Genomic DNA, 22,179 nt, shown 5'->3' on the forward strand with positions numbered 1-22,179 from the left:
TAGCAGTGAGTCTGTTGCCAGCAGATGTCACTGAAAATAAAAAACCTAAAATTATACTTTCTTTTCTAGGAGCTCAGGAGAGCCCCTAGTGTGCATCCAGCTCATCCGGGCACAAGATTCTAACTGAGGTCTGGAGGAGGGTCATAGAGGGAGGAGCCAGTGCACACCAGGTAGTCCTAAAGCTTTCTTTAGTTGTGCCCAGTCTCCTGCGGAGCCGCTATTCCCCATGGTCCTTATGGAGTCCCAGCATCCACTTAGGACGTCAGAGAAACATGCTTAGTGCAACATTGTTGGACTTCCATAAAAATTTTATTAAAATTACACTCACATTCCACATATAATAAAAAGCATAGAACATGGGGGAATTCTGGTCCCCACTGTACAGCGGTGGGTTCGTCCCAAATGGCCTGGTTCACCACATCCTATCCCTTCAGTCTATCCCTTCCAAGTTCCATAAAACACCTGCTTAACGCGTTTCGGACCTTCACAGTTATGGTCCTTCCTCAGAAGCATTTTTATGGAAGTCCAACAATGTTGCACTAAGCATATTTTCCTCTGAGGTTAATCTGAAAAGACTCAGAAAAGGATTTTGTGCCTGAATAAGTTTGGAAACTTATGATATGTGATATTCATTATCCCTACATGTGAGTGGAATGAATTAATAAATTGAAGACATTCAACTTGTCCGACAGTGTTACACTAAATTCTTTTTCTTCTGAGGTTACATATTTTGGACTGAAGTTATATGCACCAAAGGAAGGACAAATCAAGATAGTCGACAACCATAAATTGTTTCAGGTTGTGTTGTTCATTGCATGTTCCCTTTCTTTGCGCCACGGGTTTCACTCCTTTTCTTGTATTACATTTATCATAGAGACAGGAGTACTTACTGTGTCCACTTGTGGTCACTGGTCAAAGCTGCTAACTGAACTGCAACTAAAATGCTATTGTTTTATGTTTCCAGGATTAATAGGTGTATTTCAGCACAAGAAATATAAACATATAAATGTACAATCACAGTACTGTTATATAAATACCCATGCTTTGAGGTTGATTGCTACTTTGCCTCATAAAAGCAACTCGGCATGTCCAGGGGTTTATGACAGGACTGGAGGATACACAGACATGACAGACAAAAAATGCAAACTGGGAGCCTTCAGATGACTTAGAGGAAACATACAGCACATGATAGTTCTGTTCTTCTTCTTCCAGAACTAGGCCTACCCATTCTCTTTGCTGACAGTTTAGTGCCAGGCACAGACTAGGATTGTCACTTGACTATTCTACCATTAATGGTGGATGACTTCTAACCATTGGTGGGAAATCTTTGACGGTTATCTGTGCATTGCCCCCATTCATTCTGTTATTCCATCTCTGCGATACAGCAACTCTGCCATCGAGTGATGCTGCCATGGCTACATGGTATGTTATACCTCTTATGCTGCCTATGTCAGGCCACTTTTACAAACTTTTACAGGGCCACTTTTAGTTCCCAATCCATCCTGGTCTACAGCAAAAGATGCAAGGAAGGCCGCAATTGTGTACAATCAGGCCCTATGAGAAGGGATAATGCCCCCCTCAACAGACCCCACCCCTCATCAGACCGCACCCCCATCAGGGCTGTTTCCATAAATTCCCCGGGCTGGTTTTCTATCCCAGAACGCCCATACACACACAGACCCCCAGCTGCATATTTACAGACATTGGCCATCATCCACCCTCAGACCTCCCACAGCCAATTTCACTTTTGTTTGGCCTCCCATTGATAGCAAAACTATTCACAATCGCCATCAATCCATTTTCCCTACTGTACACTCGTTTTCATTACCCACACAAGATGTAAGATGGTTTTCATCACCGTTGGTTGATAAAAGGAAGATGTTCAGCCTATTTTTTTAAGTTCTGTCGAAGTCAAAAATATTACATACACAGCACATGTAAACTCCAATCAGATGGGTCGCTGTGCGTGAGCATACACTCAGCGTGCACAGCGATATATAGTAGCATATGCACAAAGATATATTCAACACATATTTCCCACTACACATAAATTAAACATGTCAAGCACCAGACATTATAATGTATTAAATTATATAATAGAGTATAACATCATGTATATGTATTAATGGAACGGAAAAAGATAAACATGTCATGCTTGGTGTCAAAATAATCAGGGGAATCAGTGTGTTGGTTTGATAGCTGTGGTTCGATTGTAACACATTGCAACAATTAGTTATGATTGAATGTATGAATATGAAGCCACAATTCAAATGAGAACAAAGACAGCATGTGGGCAGGAAACCAGTGGTCAACCCCTATGATGTCTCCTTCAAGGCTGGATGTTGCTTGCATATGAACTAACCAATAACACATCATGAATGAGAAAGTTCCCTCCCCTGGACCAAAACAGAAGACATGTACTCCCTCAAAATACACAGTATATAGGTGATTTGAGTCACACAAGAAGTTCTGTTTGATGTTTTTCTGCTGCTAGTAGTTGCTGTTTGTTGGTGTTGAGGCAAATTCAAAGATGGAGCGGAACATGCATTGAGCAAATAGGGTGAAGTATGATGGCTGTAACTGTGATGGATTCTTTTGTAACCATCTGCTTTATGTATAATTGTAACATTATAACTGAATGATATATACTGTACATGTGATATATTGTATACATATCCTTTTAATATCAAATATATACATCACTGAGCGTTGGAACTCAGACAATGTGTGCGAGTGCTTGTTTTCTCTTAAGGGATGTAGTGTTTGCGACATACAGCGCACTTTTATCATATATGGTAATAAGATGCGCCTTGCGTCCGCTGCATATATTAACACTGGCATTTTAAACATTTATTAGAAATATATTTGAACTTAACAGTTCAAATGAACTTGTTTGACCACAATGCATATGCAATGGTGAACTCTTACTATTCTATGTACAGCCATGCAGAAGCAACAGTTTAAACTGTGATCTGTGATGGAAATTCAAATGTGTGTTATGACAAAACATCATCACAAGGCCAGCCTACTATCACACTGGCCTATCCCCTTCATTAATTCCAGCTTTTACTTTTTCCTCCAAATGCACTGCTTATATAAGTCATCAGCGTAATGGGACACATATTAATTCACAATTGTACATTTTAATATTTTATTCACATTGGTTCATGTGCACACGATGGCAGATAAGGCAGTGTGTTATATATAAAAGGTGGCACCCTTTATAGGGATTAGTATGAAATGCCGGCGGACGGGATCCCGGTTGTCATGATCCCAAAAGCAGGATCCCATCTGCCGTAATGCAGTCAGCTCAGCGAGCGCTAGAGCTGCGCTTGCCACATGTTCTTCACAGAGGGAGAATAGCCTGTGTCACCGGTATTCCAGCGGCAGGATTTCACCGCTAGATGTGATTCCGGTGTCGGCATTGTGATCGCTGTGATCCCGACTAGCGGGTTTTTAACTGCTTCCCCCTTTATCTGCAACCTTTGAGGATTTGTAAAAAAAAAATAATATTACGTTTTGTGTAACACCCTCTTACTGGGTGAACTTGAAGAGGGGGATGTGGTGCTGCAAATCACTGGGCTGCCCATGCTAGCAAGTGCCAATATTTGTGCCACAGAAAATCAGGGGCTGGGGTCATGTTGATGCGACTCGCCATGAATTAAGTCATTGAGCATCAGACTGCCCACTTCAAATGATATACCACGCCCAATCTCCTTTTTAAAGTGATCCCCGTTATCACACATATCACACCCATAGTAATCAGGTTTAGCTTTGTAAAGGATTGAGCACCCTCGCTACCCTGGGGGCGCCCTCGCTACCCTGAAACGATTATACCACGCCCATCAGCAAAAACAGAATAGGTGTGGAAGGGGGTGAAAAGTATTGAGATCCAAAAGGGTGGTGAACTCTGTTGAGAAATGTAGGGAATTCTCAGGCATCCTGGGACAGTAGACAAGTTGGCAGTTGGTGGAGTTTATTTGAATATTTCGACTATCATAGAACAATGTCATTTTTTGCATTGGGTACAAGAGTCATGTGTATTACTACCATACTTGCCTACCTGACCCTCTCCATGAGGGAGAAAATGCTCTGTTCCTGGACTTTCCTGGTAATGTATGATTGCCATTACCTGTGGTGAGCTAGTTAATTGATAAGAAAGGTGTTTCACCACAGGTGATGGCAATCATACATTACCAGGAAAGACCAGAAACAGAGCATTTTCTCCCTCATGGAGAGGGTCAGGTAGGCAAGTATGATTACTACAGATACCTCACATTCAGCAAGTGACTTCTCAATCCACATAGTGTTTTCCACAGGAACAAACAAAAATGTTGATACACCAAACTGTGCTATAATAGGTGCATAACATGTTATAAAACATGAGATTTTAACTTGTTCATACAGAAAATGTAGACTTACCATACTATCCCTTTAAACATGGACACTCATGAATTACACAGGTTCTCTAGCTGATTAAAATGCAGATGAAATGCAAGCTCCAAGTCAGCAAGCCACAGAACCTGTGTAATTTATGAGTGTCCTGGTTTAAAGGGATAGTATGGTAAGCCTAACTAAATGAGTTGTAGGAACCCTCTGATTCACAGACATACAGCAGACCCTCCAACATGACCCGCCCCACTAGGTACAAAATGCTCTGTTCCTGGACTTCCCTCTTAATTTATGATTTCCATCACCTGTGTTGAACTAGTTAAATGATAAGAAAGCTCTTCCACAATGTATTTACCAAAATTGGTGTGACTTTCATTTTTTCCTCAAGGACTGCCTAAGCAGTGATGGATGTCATTGAAAAAAATCAATGAATATGTGCTTCAGATGAGTAAAAAAAAATATATATAACATAATTATAATACATTTGTATTTGTACTAAAAATCAATCAGTGCACAACACAATCCCCTGACTCACATTATTTTATGTGCATTGAAGTTAGCACAGCAATCCCATGAATATTGGACAGTGCCTGTTTTGTTAATTTCTACAAAATTAATAACGCGCCTAACCTTTTATGTCCATTCACAGCCCATATATGATATATATATTTATTATATATGCATATATTCATGTATGTCTTATGTATTACTGTATGTATTGAATTGATGCAGAAAGCTGACATATACATTTGTAGCATCCACAATCTCAGCTCCTCATTTACAGAATATCTCCTTATCTTAATGCTGAGAGAACTGTTTCTGCAGGAAATCTGTATACAGGGGACAAAACAGTGTTTGTGGCATTCCATAGGCTACTTCAAATTCTGTTCTAAAAATAACAATCACAATGAACTGAAATGCAGTTATCTGATGAGCTGGCCAAGTTAAAACCCCATGTGCACAATATTAATATAACTGAATATATAATACAGCCGGTCTAACTTCACTAATGAAAGGGGGAGGGGATAGTAATTAAGACACACCACCTGTCTATGGTGACTGAGGGCAATCTCCTTGGATACACAAACACTGCTCTTATTTACCTGTACATAATGATCCCATAACCTGCATTTTAGAGGGTAGCAGCTCCCTCCCCTATATCAGAAATAGTCCCACCCTGACTACATACAGGGGGAACGGAGAGCATCCAAACAGCAGACAACTCTTCCTTAGTGGGATGCTCATTTGTTTGTTGTGGGTTGCAGGGTTTCTAAAAAAAAACACACACCCCCATCCCTGAATTCCAGCTGTGCCCCACTACCTGTGTGTGGAACTCCAAGCTGGGGACCCAGGCTGCATCCTTGCTCATTTGATGGAGTCACCTGCCTCTCCCCCTGCACTGCTGAGTGATGCTGCTCCTGCAGCCTGTGTTCAGTGGAGGCTGGGAGGCAGGAGCAGGATTTAATTAGACCCTGTGTGTTACTGTCCTCTCCCAGGCTGGCTGCAGCTCTCTCTGGATGTCATGAGACTGCACTGAGATTGCACTAGTGATCTAGTACCCAGTGCACGCAGCACAGCAGCCCCACTCTCCCTGCCAGCAGGACCTTTAGCCTGGGTGTTACATTCTTCCTCTCTCTCGCCATGGACCCGTTTGACACAGAGCTCTGCTATTCCCCGGATCCCAGCATTGTTCAGCCGTCCTGTAATGGGCGCCCGGAGCAGGCACCCAACAAGAGCCTGGAGGTACCCATCCAAATGGACCTGGATCAGCAGATGAAGATGAGTGAGAGTGGCCAGTTCAGTGATTTTGTGGAAAATAGAGGTGGGTGAGTCCCAGCTACTTATTTACATAATTTAGGTTTAGGGACCCCCTAACACACAGTAAGAAGTTTGGGGGTGCAGGTGTGAACGGAGTGCAAGTTAGTTACGCACTGTCCAGCTGGATCAGCGCAATCTGGTGTTCTGTTACAGTATATTCATTTTCCGAAAAGACACTTTGTATCCCGTTATGTGTCAGCTCTCCAATATGGGACCTGTGATCATAGTGTTACAGTATATCTCCAATAGGTCACAATTGATCTATATAGTCTGTGATGTAGTATAACATATTCATCTGTATTTTATAAAACATGCCGCTATAGGTCAGTAATAGCTTATTCTCTCATATATAAACTGTGATCAACTACATTGTGTAAATAGGAGACATGCTTTCAATTGTGTCAGATCTCCATTATATGTCTTGAGATCAGCTCCATAGTGTCATATCGCCAATATGTGACATGTGATCGGCTACAGTGTACCAGATCTCCAATATGTGACCTGTGATCGGCTTCTAAAGTCAGATCTCCAATATATGACTTGTGATCTAATACATTGTGCCAGATCTCCAATATGTGACCTTTGATCTGATACATTGTGCCAGATCTCCAATATGTGACTTGTGATCTAATACATTGTGCCAGATCTCCAATATGTGACTTATGATCTGATACATTGTGCCAGATCTCCAATATGTGACTTGAGATCTGCTACATTGTGTTAGATCTCCAATATGTGACACGTGATCAGCTTCATAGAATCAGATCTCCAATATGTGACTTGTGATCTGCTACATTGCGCCAGATCTCCAACATATGACCTGTGATCAGCTCTATAGTGTCAGATTTCCAATTTTTAATCTGTGATTAGCTTCATTGTATCAGGTCACCAATATGTGATCTGTGGTCAACTACATAGTGCCAGATTTCCAATATGTGTCCTGTAATTAGTTACATAGTGTCAGATCTGCAATATGTGTGTCCTGTGATCAGTTACATAGTGTCAGATCTCCAATATGTGACGTGATCAGCTCCATAGTGTCAGATCTCCTATATGTCAGTGGCAAACGCAAGATTTTGAAAAGGGGTTTCCAAATAATCGGTTACATACAGACCAATGGGAAAAAAAATTATTCTTTTATGGGAGTTGCATAAGGTATGCGATAAAGGGAATTCTTATTTTATAATGTAACTTGTATACTGTGGAACCATGTAGTGACTAGAGTGAATTCTCTACCTGCAATTTATGAGGTTCAGCACAGTCTTTGTTTACAGTACCTATTTTTAAGCGTTGTGCTAATACATATTAGCAATATACATTGCCAACCCTTTGTTGACTGTAAAGCAGTAAAGATGGAGTAATGAGGTCATGGGTTCGATTCCCACCATGGTAACTGTGTGGAGTTTGTATATTCTCCCCATGCTGCGTGTGTTTCCTTCGGGCACTCCGGTTTCCTCCCACATTCCAAAAATATACTGGTATGTTAATTGGCTCCCAATAAGAAAAAATGACCCTAGTGTGTAAGTGTGTGCATGGGCAGACTAGATGGGCCAAGTTGTTCTTATCTGACGCCAGATTCTTCATATATCCTTATGACGCAGCACTCCACTCAGTATGTAATATAATGTAAGTGCAGATGCCCTCCTTAATAACTCTAGCACTGCGTCTCCAGAATATACAATTGAATAGCAGGTGGAACTCATTGTAGGAATAATCAGAGACGAAGAATTTTCCAACATTTCATTGTTATTCAATTCAACATTAGGTGGTCTGGCTCCCTCCATGATGCCGATTCTGGCATTCCAATGTGATGTCATTCTTCTGCGTTGGGAACCTGCGAGCACTGCAGATGGTGCCATGGACGGTCCAGATAGAGCATATGTTGAACTGAATAACATTGAAACGTCGGTGAACCCCATATCTGTTGTCTGATTATTCCTGCAATGAGGGCAGCCTGCTATTCAATAGTGTGTGTAACAGCCACCATCATTCCCCCCCATAAACAGATAGCACAGGCATATCATTCCCTCCAGCATCGGTTGTGTCTATGTTACCTTCATGATCAGGACCTGGAAGTGACATAACGAGAGGGCAGGAGAGAACTTCCACCCTTACAGCACCTAAATGTTTTCTCCGTTCTCCGTTCGTTTGTGGTTAATTTTTTTTTCTATACACCATTGGACCCTCGCGGGCTTGCTTCGGGCTCGGTGTCTCGCTCCGCTTCGCTCGCCACAGGTTACTATTCCAATTGGTTTGTGACATGGACCCAGGGGCTTATGGGAAAGGTCCTCTCCACGAAGGGAAACTAGACGCTACCCTCCAGCAACCCCCTCCTACCCTCCATAGACAGACAGAGCTCCGTCATTCCCCCTAGCAACCCCCCTTTCCCTCCACAGACAGAGCACCATCACCCCCCCCAGCAACCCCCCTCACTCCATAGACAGAGCACCATCAACCCCCCCCAGCAACCCCCCTTTCCCTCCACAGACAGAGCACCATCACCCCCCAGCAACCTACCCTCCTTCCACAGCAGAGCACCATCACCTCCCCAGCAACCCCTCTCCCTCCATAGACAGAGCACTATCACCACCCCCAGCAACCCCCTATCCCTCCATAGAGACAGACAGAGCACCATCACCCCCCCAGCAACCCCCCTTTCCCTCCACAGACAGACAGAGCACCAACAACCCCCCCAGCAAACCCCCTTTCCCTCCACAGACAGACAGAGCACCATCAACCCCCCCCCCAGCAAACCCCCTTTCCCTCCATAGATAGACAGAGCACCATCACCCCCCCCCAGCAACCCCCCTTTCCCTCCATAGACAGACAGAGCAGCATCACCCCCCCCCCCAGCAAACCCCCTTTCCCTCCATAGACAGACAGAGCACTATCACCCCCCCCAGCAACCCCCCTTTCCCTCCATAGATAGACAGAGCACCATCACCCCCCCCCCACCAGCAACCCCCCTTTCCCTCCATAGACAGACAGAGCACCATCACCCCCCCCACCAGCAACCCCCCTTTCCCTCCATAGACAGACAGAGCACCATCACCCCCCCCCCCAGCAACCCCCCTTTCCTTCCATAGACAGACAGAGCACTATCACCCCCCCCCCCCAGAAACCCCCCTTTCCCTCCATAGACAGACAGATCACTATCACCCCCCCCCAGCAACCCCCTTTCCCTCCATAGACAGACAGAGCACCATCATTCCACCAGCAACCCCCCTTCCCTCCACAGACAGACACAGCACCAACATCCCCCCCCCCCACAGCACAGGGCACCATCATTCCCCCTTGTCAAACATCTCCGCTATTAAGAGTACCGGTGTCTGCCCCCGGCATATGTCTTACCTCGCACTGACCGACTCACAGAGTACTATCACCACCCCCAGCAACCCCTTATCCCTCCATAGAGACAGACAGAGCACCATCACCCCCCCAGCAACCCCCCTTTCCCTCCACAGACAGACAGAGCACCATCAACCCCCCCAGCAAACCCCCTTTCCCTCCACAGACAGACAGAGCACCATCAACCCCCCCCCAGCAAACCCCCTTTCCCTCCATAGATAGACAGAGCACTATCACCCCCCCCCCAGCAACCCCCCTTTCCCTCCATAGATAGACAGAGCACCATCACCCCCCCCCCCCCCCACCAGCAACCCCCCTTTCCCTCCATAGACAGACAGAGCACCATCACCCCCCACCCCCCAGCAACCCCCCTTTCCCTCCATAGACAGACAGAGCACTATCACCCCCCCCCCCAGAAACCCCCCTTTCCCTCCATAGACAGACAGATCACTATCACCCCCCCCCCCCCCAGCAACCCCCTTTCCCTCCATAGACAGACAGAGCACCATCATTCCACCAGCTACCCCCCTTCCCTCCACAGACAGACACAGCACCAACATCCCCCCCACAGCACAGGGCACCATCATTCCCCCTTGTCAAACATCTCCGCTATTAAGAGTACCGGTGTCTGCCCCCGGCATATGTCTTACCTCGCACTGACCGACTCACAGAGTTACAGAGTCAAGAAGCCCATGTCTGCCCGCTGGCCGCTAGTGAACCTATATGCACTGCAGCACTGTTACAATGTCGCTGCGCTGGCGCCTCTCACCTCTCAGGGTAGGTGAAGGGTCGCACAGACACCTATTTTCATTTAATATTTATTCATGCGTAGTATATGTCCTTTCCCTTATATTCAATAATGCAGGTATGTACCTTTTACATGTTGGGAGGTGCTCCAAGGAATGTCACTGCGCTGGCGCCTCTCACCTCTCAGCCTGAGAGGAGCTGCTTTCTCTGCCAGCATGCGCGCGGCCAGCCTGGAGATGCGCAGGAAGTGTACACCTACATTGCGAGGCTGCGCTATGGACGTAAAGAAAAAAATAAATCAGACAGCTCCTCGATAGATCGGCGGCCGGGGGGGAGGGGGGGGGGGTTTCTGGGTACTCGGAAACCCCCCCTGCATGCGCGTATGCATGTGATCTGTTCTCAGCTACATAGTGTCAGTTCTCCAATATGTGACTATTAATCTTTTTTGATGTAGCATGTTGTAGTACAATAAGGCAGTCAGCGACATGGAGTTTTAACGCAAGAGTGACTTATCCCATTAAGTAAACAATAAACCTAAAACACAAATTGCTTTTCATTAAGAAGCTGCTCATGAAATTCACATATAAATATAAAGATTTCCATACTTTGTCAGAAGTTGAGATATTTCACATGGTTTTAACATTTGGGAGCAATGTATAGTTGAACTCAAGTAAGCAATAATTGCTCCTGCATTGCATGCTTGGAGCCTGCGTGGAGCCATGAGTGTATCCAGGGGTACGAGTGCCCCTGGCTGAGTAAGGGCTGGTGCTCCCCCCCCCCCCCCCCCTCCCACACACACACACACACACACACACACACATATTTGAAATAAGGATGGTGTATCAAGAATGGGCATGGCCTTCTAGGGAAGGGGCGTGGCCACACAATAGTACTTCCAATTCAAATTATGCCACACAGTATCACATTACACCGCACAGTAGTGTCTCTTATTCACATTATGCCACACAGTATAACATTAAACCGCACAGAAGTGTCTCTTATTCACGTTAAGCCACACAGTATCACATTACACCGCACAGTAGTGTCTCTTATTCACGTTAAGCCACACAGTATAACATTACACCGCACAGTAGTGTCTCTTATTCACGTTAAGCCACACAGTATAACATTACACCGCACAGAAGTGTCTCTTATTCACGTTATGCCACACAGTAGTACCCCTATAGGAAACACTGTCTATAGAAGGCATATGGGGAATGAAAATAAAAAATAGAAATGTGGACCAGTGCTAATAAATATATTTCTATTTTTATAAGTGGAATGCGGTCAAACCGCATTCAGGGATGTGACTGCAATATCCCTGTTCTCAGCGCTCCGTCGATTGGATCACATTGGCTGTAAACACTACTGCCCTTATTGACAGGCAGAGGTGTTCATGGGGAGTGCGGGGGGCGGTGATTGACAGTTGCGGGGGTGGCGTGGGGAAAACGGGGTCGGGCTGTTTGCATTTTTGGGGTGGCTGAGTGAAATCACATGCAGCCACCCCTATGTGAAAAATGGTGGCGGACCACCGGCATACGCAGCCTAGCTGCAGCTGCAGGGGGTCTTCCACAGTTGCTGCGACAACAATTAAATTGCAGTCGCTGAGCAGGCCATTCAGCATGCTGGACGGCCTTGCCCTGTGATGGATGAGCATCCCCCAGCATGCAATAGAAAGGGAATCTGCAATCCTTACCGAATAACCCCCACTGCCATTAGTACATCTGATCCTGCCCATAGGCACACACATGTACACTTACATACATACTGTCACACACAAAACACATACATTACATACAACAGGCCTGGCCAACCTGTGGCTCTCCAGCTGTTGCAAAACCACAAGTCCCATCATGCTTTGCCACAGTTTTTCTATTAGGGAATGCTAAAACTCTGGTAGTTTCACAACATCCGGAGAGCCACAGGTTGGCCAGGCCTGACATACAGTATGATATACAGTACAGTCCAGGGCCGGCTCCAGGCCTACTAGCACCCTGAGCGAGAAAATGTAAAAGCCCCCCCCCCCCCATGCGCCCGCCCCAGAAAAGTGGGTGTGGCCTCTGGAAAAGTGGGCGTGGCCTCGTAACTTCATATCATCAAACTATAAATATATTTTCACACAATTAGCAGCCTTACACATAGCCACAGTAGTGTTCCTTACACACAATGTCTATAGTATAGTGCCAGATACACATAATGTGCAGTGCCAGATAGACATGACATGCCCCCCAGCAGTGCCAGCTACACATGACATGCCCCGCAGCAGTGCCAGCTACACATGACATGCCCCCCAGCAGTGCCAGCTACACATGACATGCCCCCCAGCAGTGCCAGCTACACATGATAGTGGGAGGGCACATTTTTAAGTTAGGAGGGCAAAATGATGTACATATTGCTTGTGGTTCACATACCTATATGTGAAAGCATGGACAGTGCGCGCCGAAGGCGCGCAGCAAAAATGAAGGGGAGTTACTTCGTGGGGAAGGTACGTGGCCACATAATAGTGGCAATTTGCATTACACCGCACAGTAGTGCAGCTAATACGGGTTCACTACGGCTGGCCGGCGGTCGGGCTCCCGGCGACCAGCATCCCGGCGCCGGGAGCCCGACCGCCGGCTTACCGACAGCTTGGCGAGCGCAAATGAGCCCCTTGCGGGCTCGCTGCGCTCGCCACGCTACGGGCACGGTGGCGCGCTACGCGCGCCACACTATTTTATTCTCCCTCTATGGGGGTCGTGGACCCCCACGAGGGAAAATAATTGTCGGTATGCCGGCTGTCGGGCTCCCGGCGCCGGTATACTGAGCGCCGGTAGCCCGACCGCCGGCAAACAGAAGACCACCCGCTAATACACACTGCACCAGGTAGAACCTCCTATACACTTTGCGCCAGGCACAGCACTGAGACACATTGCACCAGTGCCAGCTACACGTGACATGCCCCCCCAGCAGTGCCAGCTACACGTGACATGCCCCCCCCATGCCCCCCCCAGCAGTGCCAGCTACACGTGACATGCCCCCCCAGCAGTGCCAGCTACATAAATGGCCACACAGTGCCAGATATGCACCCACAGTTCAGATACATAAATGCCCCCAAAGTGCCAGATACATAAATGCCCCCACAGTGCAGATTTGCCCCCCACAGTGCCAGATACATAAATGCCCCCACAGTGCCAGATACATAAGTGCCCCCACAGTGCCAGATACATAAGTGCCCCCACAGTGCCAGATATAAAAATGCCCACACAGTGCCAGATATGTCCCCACAGTGCCAGATATAAAAATGCCCACACAGTGCCAGATATGTCCCCACAGTGCCAGATATAAAAATGCCCACACAGTGCCAGATATGTCCCCACAGTGCCAGATATAAAAATGCCCCCACAGTGCCAGATATGCCCCCACAGGGCCAGATACATAAATGCCCCCAGTGCCAGATACATAAATGCCCACACATTGCCAGATGCATAAATGCCCCCAGTGCCAGATGCATAAGTGCCCACACAGTGCCAGATACATTATTGCCCACCACAGTGTCAGATACATTAATGCCCCCAGTGCCAGATATGCCCCCACAGTGCCAGATACCTTAATGCCCCCAGTGCCAGATATGCCCCCACAGTGAGAGATACCTTAATGCCCCCGGTGCCAGATATGCCCCCACAGTGCCAGATACATTAAATGCCCCCAGTGCCAGATATGCCCCCACAGTGCCAGATAAATAAATGCCCCCCACAGTGCCAGATAAATAAATGCCCCCCACAGTGCCAGATAAATAAATGCCCCCCACAGTGCCAGATAAATAAATGCCCCCCACAGTGCCAGATAAATAAATGCCCCTCACAGTGCCAGATAAATAAATGCCCCCACAGTGCCAGATAAATAAGTGCCCCCACAGTGCAGATATACCCCCACAGTGCCAGATACATAAATGCCCCCACAGTGCCAGATACATAAATGCCCCCACAGTGCCAGATACATAAATGCCCCCACAGTGCAGATACATAAATGCCCCCACAGCGCAGATATGCCCCCACAGTGCCAGAAATGCCCCCACAGTGCCAGATACATTAATGCCCCCTCACAGTGCACAGATAAATGTCCCCCCCCCCGCAGTGCCAGTTAAATGAATGCCCCCCACAGTGCCAGATAAATGCCCCCCACAGTGCCACATATGCCCCCAGTACCTGCTGTGCCGAGGGAGGGGGAGTGCTGCTGGGAGTGCTGCTGTGCGCGCCTCTGCGGCCGCTGTCTGTGCTGTCTGCCGCTGTCTGTGCGCGCTGTGCGGCGCCGGTGTCTGACATCAGACGCCGGCGCCGCATAGCGCACACAGCGGTGGCGCACACAGCGGGAGCCGGGAGGACAGCAGGGAGATCAGGGCCGGCTCCAGGCTCCGACATGGCGGCGCCAGCGCGCGGCGCCCTTTAAGGGTGGCGCCCTGCGCGGCCGCTTGGGTCGAACATGCCTCGAGCCGGCCCTGGTACAGTCACACATGCAGTATATACAAATAGTTACACACATGCACACATATAATACAGTTACATACATACTGTACAGTTACACACATATTCACATACATAGTCACACACTAATACACACATAAATACACTAGATACTTATACATACACACACACACACACACACACACACACACACACACACACACACACACACACACACACACATACACATGTAGTCACATACATAAATGCAGTCACAGACACACATACAGACAGACTATATAGTGTTTACCCCCCTCACTTCACAGACATGGTACACTCAATGCATGTACTTTAGCAGCTCCTTGTCCTCTCACCCTCTCCTCCATGCTGCTGGGTTGCCTGGCACTGACTGAGTGCCGTGTATCCCCGTCCCCCTGCTTCCACTCCATCCACTTCCCGAAGGTCAATGCCGTGCAGTGCAGTCCTTTGCCACCCCTCCCGTCCCTTAATCCAGATTGTACCTTGTGACTGTCTGTTACTGCCGGTGCCAGTGTCCAGCGGCACAGCACTGCACTAGTGATCAATCAGACTCAAAATAAACTACAGTTCCCAGAGCTCCCGGCAACCAGGGAAGCTGGGAGCTGTAGTTTATGTTGAGTCTGATTACAAGTGAGGTGCTGTGCGCTGCCGCCTGACACTGGTGCCGGCACTAACAGTCACTAAGTCTGACAGTAATACTGGATTCTACCCCCTGGCCGTGGATGGCACTGCCAGGCGGCGCCCCCTCCTTGCCTGGCGCCCCTGGCGAGTGCCACCATGGATAATGGATAGAAAAGCCCCTGCGTGGAGCCCAGTGCTTGTATTTGTCTATATGTGGAGTGAATGTTTAAGGCTGGACTGGCCCTGTCTTTACTCTTGGTGTTAACAGTGTGCACGTATACACCCAGTCCTATGCTAGATGCAAGAGATCCATTCTAATAACAGTGACATTTTTGTTTCGGCACATCACTGTATGGCCCACAGTTCCACTGACACTCTCTCACTGAACAGAGGCTGTGTGAGAATTCCCCATTATAACCCTGTTACACCCTTTTATTGGCAAATGAATATGCCTGTATTGGCACATGCACACCACAACAAGAAAGATAGGCTCTGCAAACTGACTTGTATTAAGCTCTGCATCATCCTCTTCATGTGGTGTCGAGTAAAAGCTACTGCTCTATTTTATCAGTCATTTAAGGCAGGGGAGAGGCCTCAGTGTGGTTATCTGCCAGGGAAATAACTTCCTCCATATACAGGGGGCTCTTGAGTAATAATAAACGGGACTAATCTGGGATATGTGGCCACAACCCATAACAACAACCCCCCCCCCCCCTCCCCTCCCCCTGAAAAATATAATGTTGGTTGCTACATAGAGGGTAATTTCTCTCCCTCAGCTGTGGGGCCATTCCTCCACCAGGCCCGGGTGATTATTAGTAACCCTTCCTGCCTCCCCTACACTCTAGGAGCCGCTGCATATACACAACTTTATCTCAGATATTTCCAGGAATTTTAATTTATATTTTAGATAAGCCAAATTGTATTTTAGGTTTCATTGTGTATTAATACCACACTGATCGACATTGTATTGTATTCTTAGGCATATGGGCCCTCATTCCGAGTTGATCGCTCGCTAGCTACTTTTTGCAGCCGTGCAAACGCATAGTCACCGCCCACCGGGCAGTGTATTTTCACTTTGCAAGTGTGCAATCGCACGTGCAGCGGAGCGGGGCGAAAAAGTTTTTTGCAGTTTCAGAGTAGGTCTGAACTTACTCAGCCCTTGCGATCACTTCAGCCTGTCCGGTCCCGGAATTGACGTCAGACACCCGCCCTGCAAACACTTGGACACGCCTGCGATTTTCCTACCACTGCCAGAAAATGGTCAGTTGACACCCATAAACGCCCTCTTCCTGTCAATCTCCTTGCGATCGGCTGTGCGAATGGAATAGTCGCTAGAAGCACTGCACAGCAACAATGCTGTTTGTACTACCCGTACGACGCACATGCGCATTGCGGTGCATACGCATGTGCAGTAGTAACCTGATCGCTGCGCTGCGAAAATCGGCAGCGTGCGATCAACTCGGAATGACCCCCATGATTCATATTCTTAAATCCTACAAAATGCACTTTTTTTTTTTTTTTAAACACGTTTTATTGGGTGGATCATAAAAAGAATACATTGGTAACAGAACACCCGGACAATTTGGGTGTTTAGAGAACAAATGTAATTACAATAAATTGTTACAACAGTAAAGTCGATCCTTTTTTGGTTTTTGTTTTCCCCTAATTTTAAAGGTTAAAGTTGTGACATATGCGATGGGGAACTCTCGGCAACGGAGTGGCATTCCGTCATAGAGAGTCAGCAGAGGCAATAAGTAGAAAAGAATACTCAGATAGCGAGTAGGAGAGGACAGGAAAGCAGATGAGGCTAAGCGCCTCCAAGCAGAGAAAGAAGCAGGGGAAATAGAGGGGGGGGCGGGGTGGTGGAGGGGTGGCCCTCTGGGGCAGGAGGTGGCTTAGGCCATGGCGTGCCGTGTCAGGTTACAAATGGGGAGGAGGCCTGTTGGAGGGTTTGCCACGGGGACCATATTTTGTCAAATTGCTTCGAAGTGTTACGTATGACTGCGGTCATATATTCCATTTTGTGGACATACCATATCCGGGAGATTATCACCGGCATTGGCGAGGGGGTCGGGCTCTTCCAGTCTGTGGCGATTTGGCATGTCATTGCCGAAACTACATGTCGGAATAGTTTGTTTTGGGGTCTATTGAGGGTAGGGAGAGTCATGGGGAGCAGAAAGTATTGGGGGTCAGCGGGGATGGAGATGTCAAATAGGCGCGATAGCAATATAATGAGTTCACCCCATATTTTGTGAATTTTGGGGCAGGCCCACCATATGTGTAAGAACGAACCACTGTCCGTGCAGCCCCTCCAGCATCCATCTGGAGTGTCGGGGAACATGGTATGTAGACGGGCAGGTACATAGTACCAACGGTAGAGTCATTTATAAATGTTTTCTTTAATTCTCACACAAATAGAGCTGGAAGCCGCATTGTCCCATATATCTACCCAGTCCTCGTTGTCAATAGTTACTCCTAGTTCCTTTTCCCATGCCGACTCGTGGGGGGCCCGGGGTGTGTTGGGGTGGTCATCAAGTAAGGTGTAAATATCTGATATGAGGCCTCTAGTATTAGTGCGTTTCCGGCTAATGTATTCGAAGGAAGATAAATGTCTGTGGAGGAGGGTAGTGGTAATGGTGGAGTGGAAGTGTCTGATTTGCAAATAGCGGAAGAAGTCCGAAGAGGGGATTACTGTTCCCTCACGTATATCCGCAAATTGTGGGAAGGTGGCATCGGAGGTAATATCGTTAACGTATAATATACCACTCGATCGCCAAGATGTATGCGAGGCTTTACACATGCCTGGGGGGAAGGCTGGGTTATGAAATAACGGGATTAGCGGGGACGGGTATGGGGCCAAGCTGAACCGTCTATTTGTCAGGTCCCATGTGGCTAGTGAGCGACTTACTACGGGGTGCGAGAGGGCCGCGCGTGGGCGCTGGTGCCGCTGGAGCCACAGTAGGGAGGATAATGTAGCTAGGCCTATCTCCTCTGCCTCTATCCCCACCCAGACCTTCCGTGTCCCCCCCTCGTTACACCATTGTGCGCATTGAGCCAGTTGTGCAGCATAAAAGTATTTCTTAAAATCCGGGATACCCAGACCTCCGCCTCTGGAGGGGCGTTGAAGCAGTTTAAGTCGAACGCGGGGACGTTTGTGGTTCCAGATAAAAAGGGAGGATTGGCGTTGCAGGGTCTTGAACACGTAGGTGGGAACATAAATTGGGAGGGTCTGAAATAAATACAAAAGTCGGGGGAGCACGCTCATCTTGACGGAGTTAATTCTGCCTATCCATGAGATAAAGTAGCTGGACCATTCCGCTAGATCCTCCTTGATTGTCTGCAATAAACGGGGATAATTTGCTTGGAAAAGTTGGTGATGATGATGGGTCAGGTACACACCGAGGTATTTAATCTTCTTTGTATACCAGTTACAGGGGAGGGTAGTTTGCAGGTCTTGTTTGAGAGCTGCAGGGATATAAAAATTGAGGACCTCTGTTTTGTTGACATTTATTTTATATCCCGAAAACTGAGAGTATAAGCTAATCTCAGATAAGAGAGCGGGGAGAGATTGTGCAGGGTCTGTGAGGGATATCAGGACATCGTCGGCATATAACGCTATCTTGTGTTCGGATAGACCTGTGGAAATTCCATGGATAGCATCGTTATTACGGATTCTTGCTGCTAGGGGCTCCATAACTAGTGTGAAGATTAAAGGGGAGAGGGGGCACCCCTGTCTGGTACCGTTGGCAATCCCAAAGCTGGAGGAGGAGACACCGTTAACCATAACCTGGGCCGATGGGGAGCGATAAAGCGCTCTGATCCCTTCCAAGAATTTTCCGGAAAATCCCATTTTTTCAAGGACAGCAAAGGCAAAAGACCACGATATACGGTCGAAGGCCTTTTCCGCATCAAGGGCTAGAATAAGAGAGGGAGATTTCCTTTTTTGAATTGAGTATATTAGATCTATGGCCCTTCTGGTGTTATCAGATGCCTGGCGTCCAGGGATGAAGCCGACCTGGTCCGGATGGACCAGCTCGGGCATCAAGGGACCCAGACGGTTAGCTAATATTTTCGCGTATATCTTCAGGTCGACATTCAATAGTGAGATCGGTCTGTAGTTTAAGCAGCTAGTCGGATCCTTGTCGGGCTTTGGGATTACCACTATGTCAGCCCGGGTCGTCTCTGGCAGAAAGGAGGCGCCCTCGAGAATACCGTTAAATAGGGAGGTTAGGTGTGGGGTCAGCTCCTTCGCAAAAAGTTTATAATATTGGGCTGTAAAACCGTCCGGACCCGGGGCAGCCGATGAGCGCATGGATCGTATGGCAGCTATTATCTCCTCCTCCGAGATTCGACTATTGAGGGCTTCCAACTGAGTGTCCGATAGGGTTGGGAGGAGGGTGTCAGACAAGTATGAGCGTACTCCCCAGGACTCGTTAAGAGATTGCTGGGGTAGGCCAGGTAGGTTGTAAAGGGAGCTATAAAACAGACGGAAGTCTTCGGCCATCACTTCAGCGTCATATGTATAGGTTCCCCTTTGTGACTAATACAATTTATCTATTGCACCCAACGCTTGCTTGCGACGTAGTTTGTTGGCCAGTAGGGAATCTATTTTATCCATTTTATCATAGAAGCGTTGTTGCAGTTTCCGAAGGATTAGTGCCGCTCGATTGGAAAGAAGGGTGTTAAGTTGCCCCCGGAGGGAATCTATCTGGGTGAGCAGGGAAGGACTGGGGGATGCTTTATGTTTGGATAGTAGGGTGGCTATTTCTGCTTCGAGGGAGGTTATCTCCTGCGCTGCTTTTTTCCTAAGTGCTGACGATTTTGCCAGTAATGCGCCGCGAATCGTGGCTTTATGGGCTTCCCAGATAACGTTAAGTGAGATGTCGGGGGATGTATTTTCGGTGAAATAGTGTGTGATTGCTAGTCTAGTTTCCTCTAGTGCTGAGGGGTGTTGTAGAAGCGAGTCGTCTAGACGCCATTTGTATCTCCTACGCGGCGCGCGGTAAATATCTATAAGGAAATAGACCCCAGCGTGGTCCGTCCATGACAGAGGTGTGATGCCCGCGTCCGTAATCAGTGGCACGAGGGCAGAGGAGATATGGATCATATCGATCCTGGAGTAGTGCTGGTGTGGAGCTGAAAAATGCGTGAAATCTTTGGTGTGGGGGTGTTGGGAACGCCAAGTGTCACAGAGGCCGTGGTGTTTCATGATGGCGGTAAGTGTGCGGGAGGCCCGAGGAAGGGTCGTCATGGAAGCGTGAGGTGGAGGGCCGGATCTATCTAGCAACGGGTCAATTATAGTGTTAAAATCGCCACCCATTATGATGCTTCCCTGTGCTTCTCGTGATAGGCGTTTGGAGAGGGAGTCGAAGAACAGAGACTGGTCTTGGTTGGGGGCATAGGTGGAGACCAGAGTGAGAGCAGTAGAGCGGAGGGTACCCATTACCATAAGAAACCGTCCTTCTGGGTCTGTCACTGTCCTAGAGTGAGTGAACGGGACGTTGCGGCGAACTAAGATGGCCACACCCCGTTTTCTACAGTCTGCCGAGGCGAAGTAGGACTGGGAGAACCATTTGCCCTTAAGCTGGGTGTGGGGGCCGGTGAGGTGTGTTTCCTGGAGAAACGCTATATCGACTTTCTCACGCCTGCAGGCGCTCAGGAACATGGTACGTTTCCTAGGGGAGTTTAGGCCATTTACATTGGCCGAGAATATTTTAAGGGACATGGCTATTTACATAGGGGAGTATGGCATGTTGCCCAAGATGGTCCAGTAACGTACCATTCGCGCCAGGAAAGGGCCACCCCTCTGGGCCAGCAGGGAATGGAGCGGGAAGGTCAAGCAAAGGCCACGAGAAAAAAAAGAGAAGGAAGAACATAGAGAAGAAGAAAAGATACCCCAAACGGGGAAACATCCCTAAGGTTGTGGGTCCCATTCGGGGGCCGCCCTGGAAAAAAACACTGCATCATTAACATTGTAAGCAACAGTAAGGGATTATGGGGGGGTAACCATGAAACCATGTGGGAGGGTGTAGGGTGCCTGGGCCATAAGGGTTGAGGATGACAATGGCTGTTTTCATCTACATCGGACATGTTACAATATAGGACATTGAGAACTGTGTCCAGATAACAAGAACCTCACACATAAATTCTAGAAGAGAAAAAAGAAAAAAAGGGGGGGGGGGGAGGTTAGGGGAGGGAAAAAAATAAAAATAAAAAAAAAGGGGGGGAACAAAACAAAAAAAAAAAAAATTATGGGGGGGGGGGAGTGGGGGGCATACTACGGGGGTGCAGACAAGTATAACTGAATTATAACAACATTAACAGAGGATAGTTACGACACTGGCATGTGGGTGGAGGTCGAGTCCTCCACGGTTCTGGCTCAGATCGAGGCGCGGAGGTGTTGCGCCAACATTTCACGCGCAATCAACAGCTGGGGGCTCCCCGGATCAGGGGGGTTCTTTGTCCGTATTGCGTTGTCGGGTCACCCTCGTCCAGTCAGGAAGAGGTGGCTGAGAGTGCGGTGATTTAGATGAAGAAGTCGCCATGTCGACTACGGACGATGCTGGGAGGAGATCTAACTTTGCCAACAGTTCCCGTCCTTGGTTTAAGGTCTTGACTGAGTGGACAAAGTTATTAACCGAGACATGAAGTTGAAAGGGGAATCCCCATCTGTATCTGATCTGGTGTTGACGGAGGACCCGGGTGACCGGCTGGAGGTCCCGTCTTTTCTGAATCGTGGAGGGGGCCAGGTCCTGATAGATCTGCAGTTGCATAC

General features: G+C 47.8%; 1 protein-coding gene and 1 long non-coding RNA gene across 4 annotated transcripts in view; one reads left to right on the forward strand and one right to left on the reverse strand.

The window, feature by feature from the left end:
• The window catches only part of LOC134944875 (uncharacterized), a 93,838-nt gene that overhangs the window by 20,407 nt on the left and 51,252 nt on the right, over nucleotides 1-22,179 (reverse strand). For 2 of the 3 annotated variants that reach the window (XR_010181975.1, XR_010181977.1), the window contains exon 1: nucleotides 5,714-5,897. The exons of the other annotated variant lie outside the window; for it this stretch is intronic. This is a non-coding gene — a long non-coding RNA (uncharacterized LOC134944875). Of the gene's footprint in view, nucleotides 1-5,713; nucleotides 5,898-22,179 lie in introns of those variants that run through there. 3 annotated transcript variants of the gene reach the window in all.
• TMEM163 (transmembrane protein 163) overlaps nucleotides 5,446-22,179 on the forward strand; it is a 527,822-nt gene continuing 511,088 nt past the window's right edge. Inside the window, exon 1 of the mRNA XM_063933790.1 lies at nucleotides 5,446-6,214. Within this exon, the coding sequence (XP_063789860.1) occupies nucleotides 6,034-6,214 (181 nt within the window). The 5' untranslated portion in view covers nucleotides 5,446-6,033. The remainder of the gene's footprint in view (nucleotides 6,215-22,179) is intronic.

This window comes from Pseudophryne corroboree, chromosome 7 (genome assembly GCF_028390025.1).
Source record: "Pseudophryne corroboree isolate aPseCor3 chromosome 7, aPseCor3.hap2, whole genome shotgun sequence".
Lineage (NCBI taxonomy): Eukaryota > Metazoa > Chordata > Amphibia > Anura > Myobatrachidae > Pseudophryne > Pseudophryne corroboree.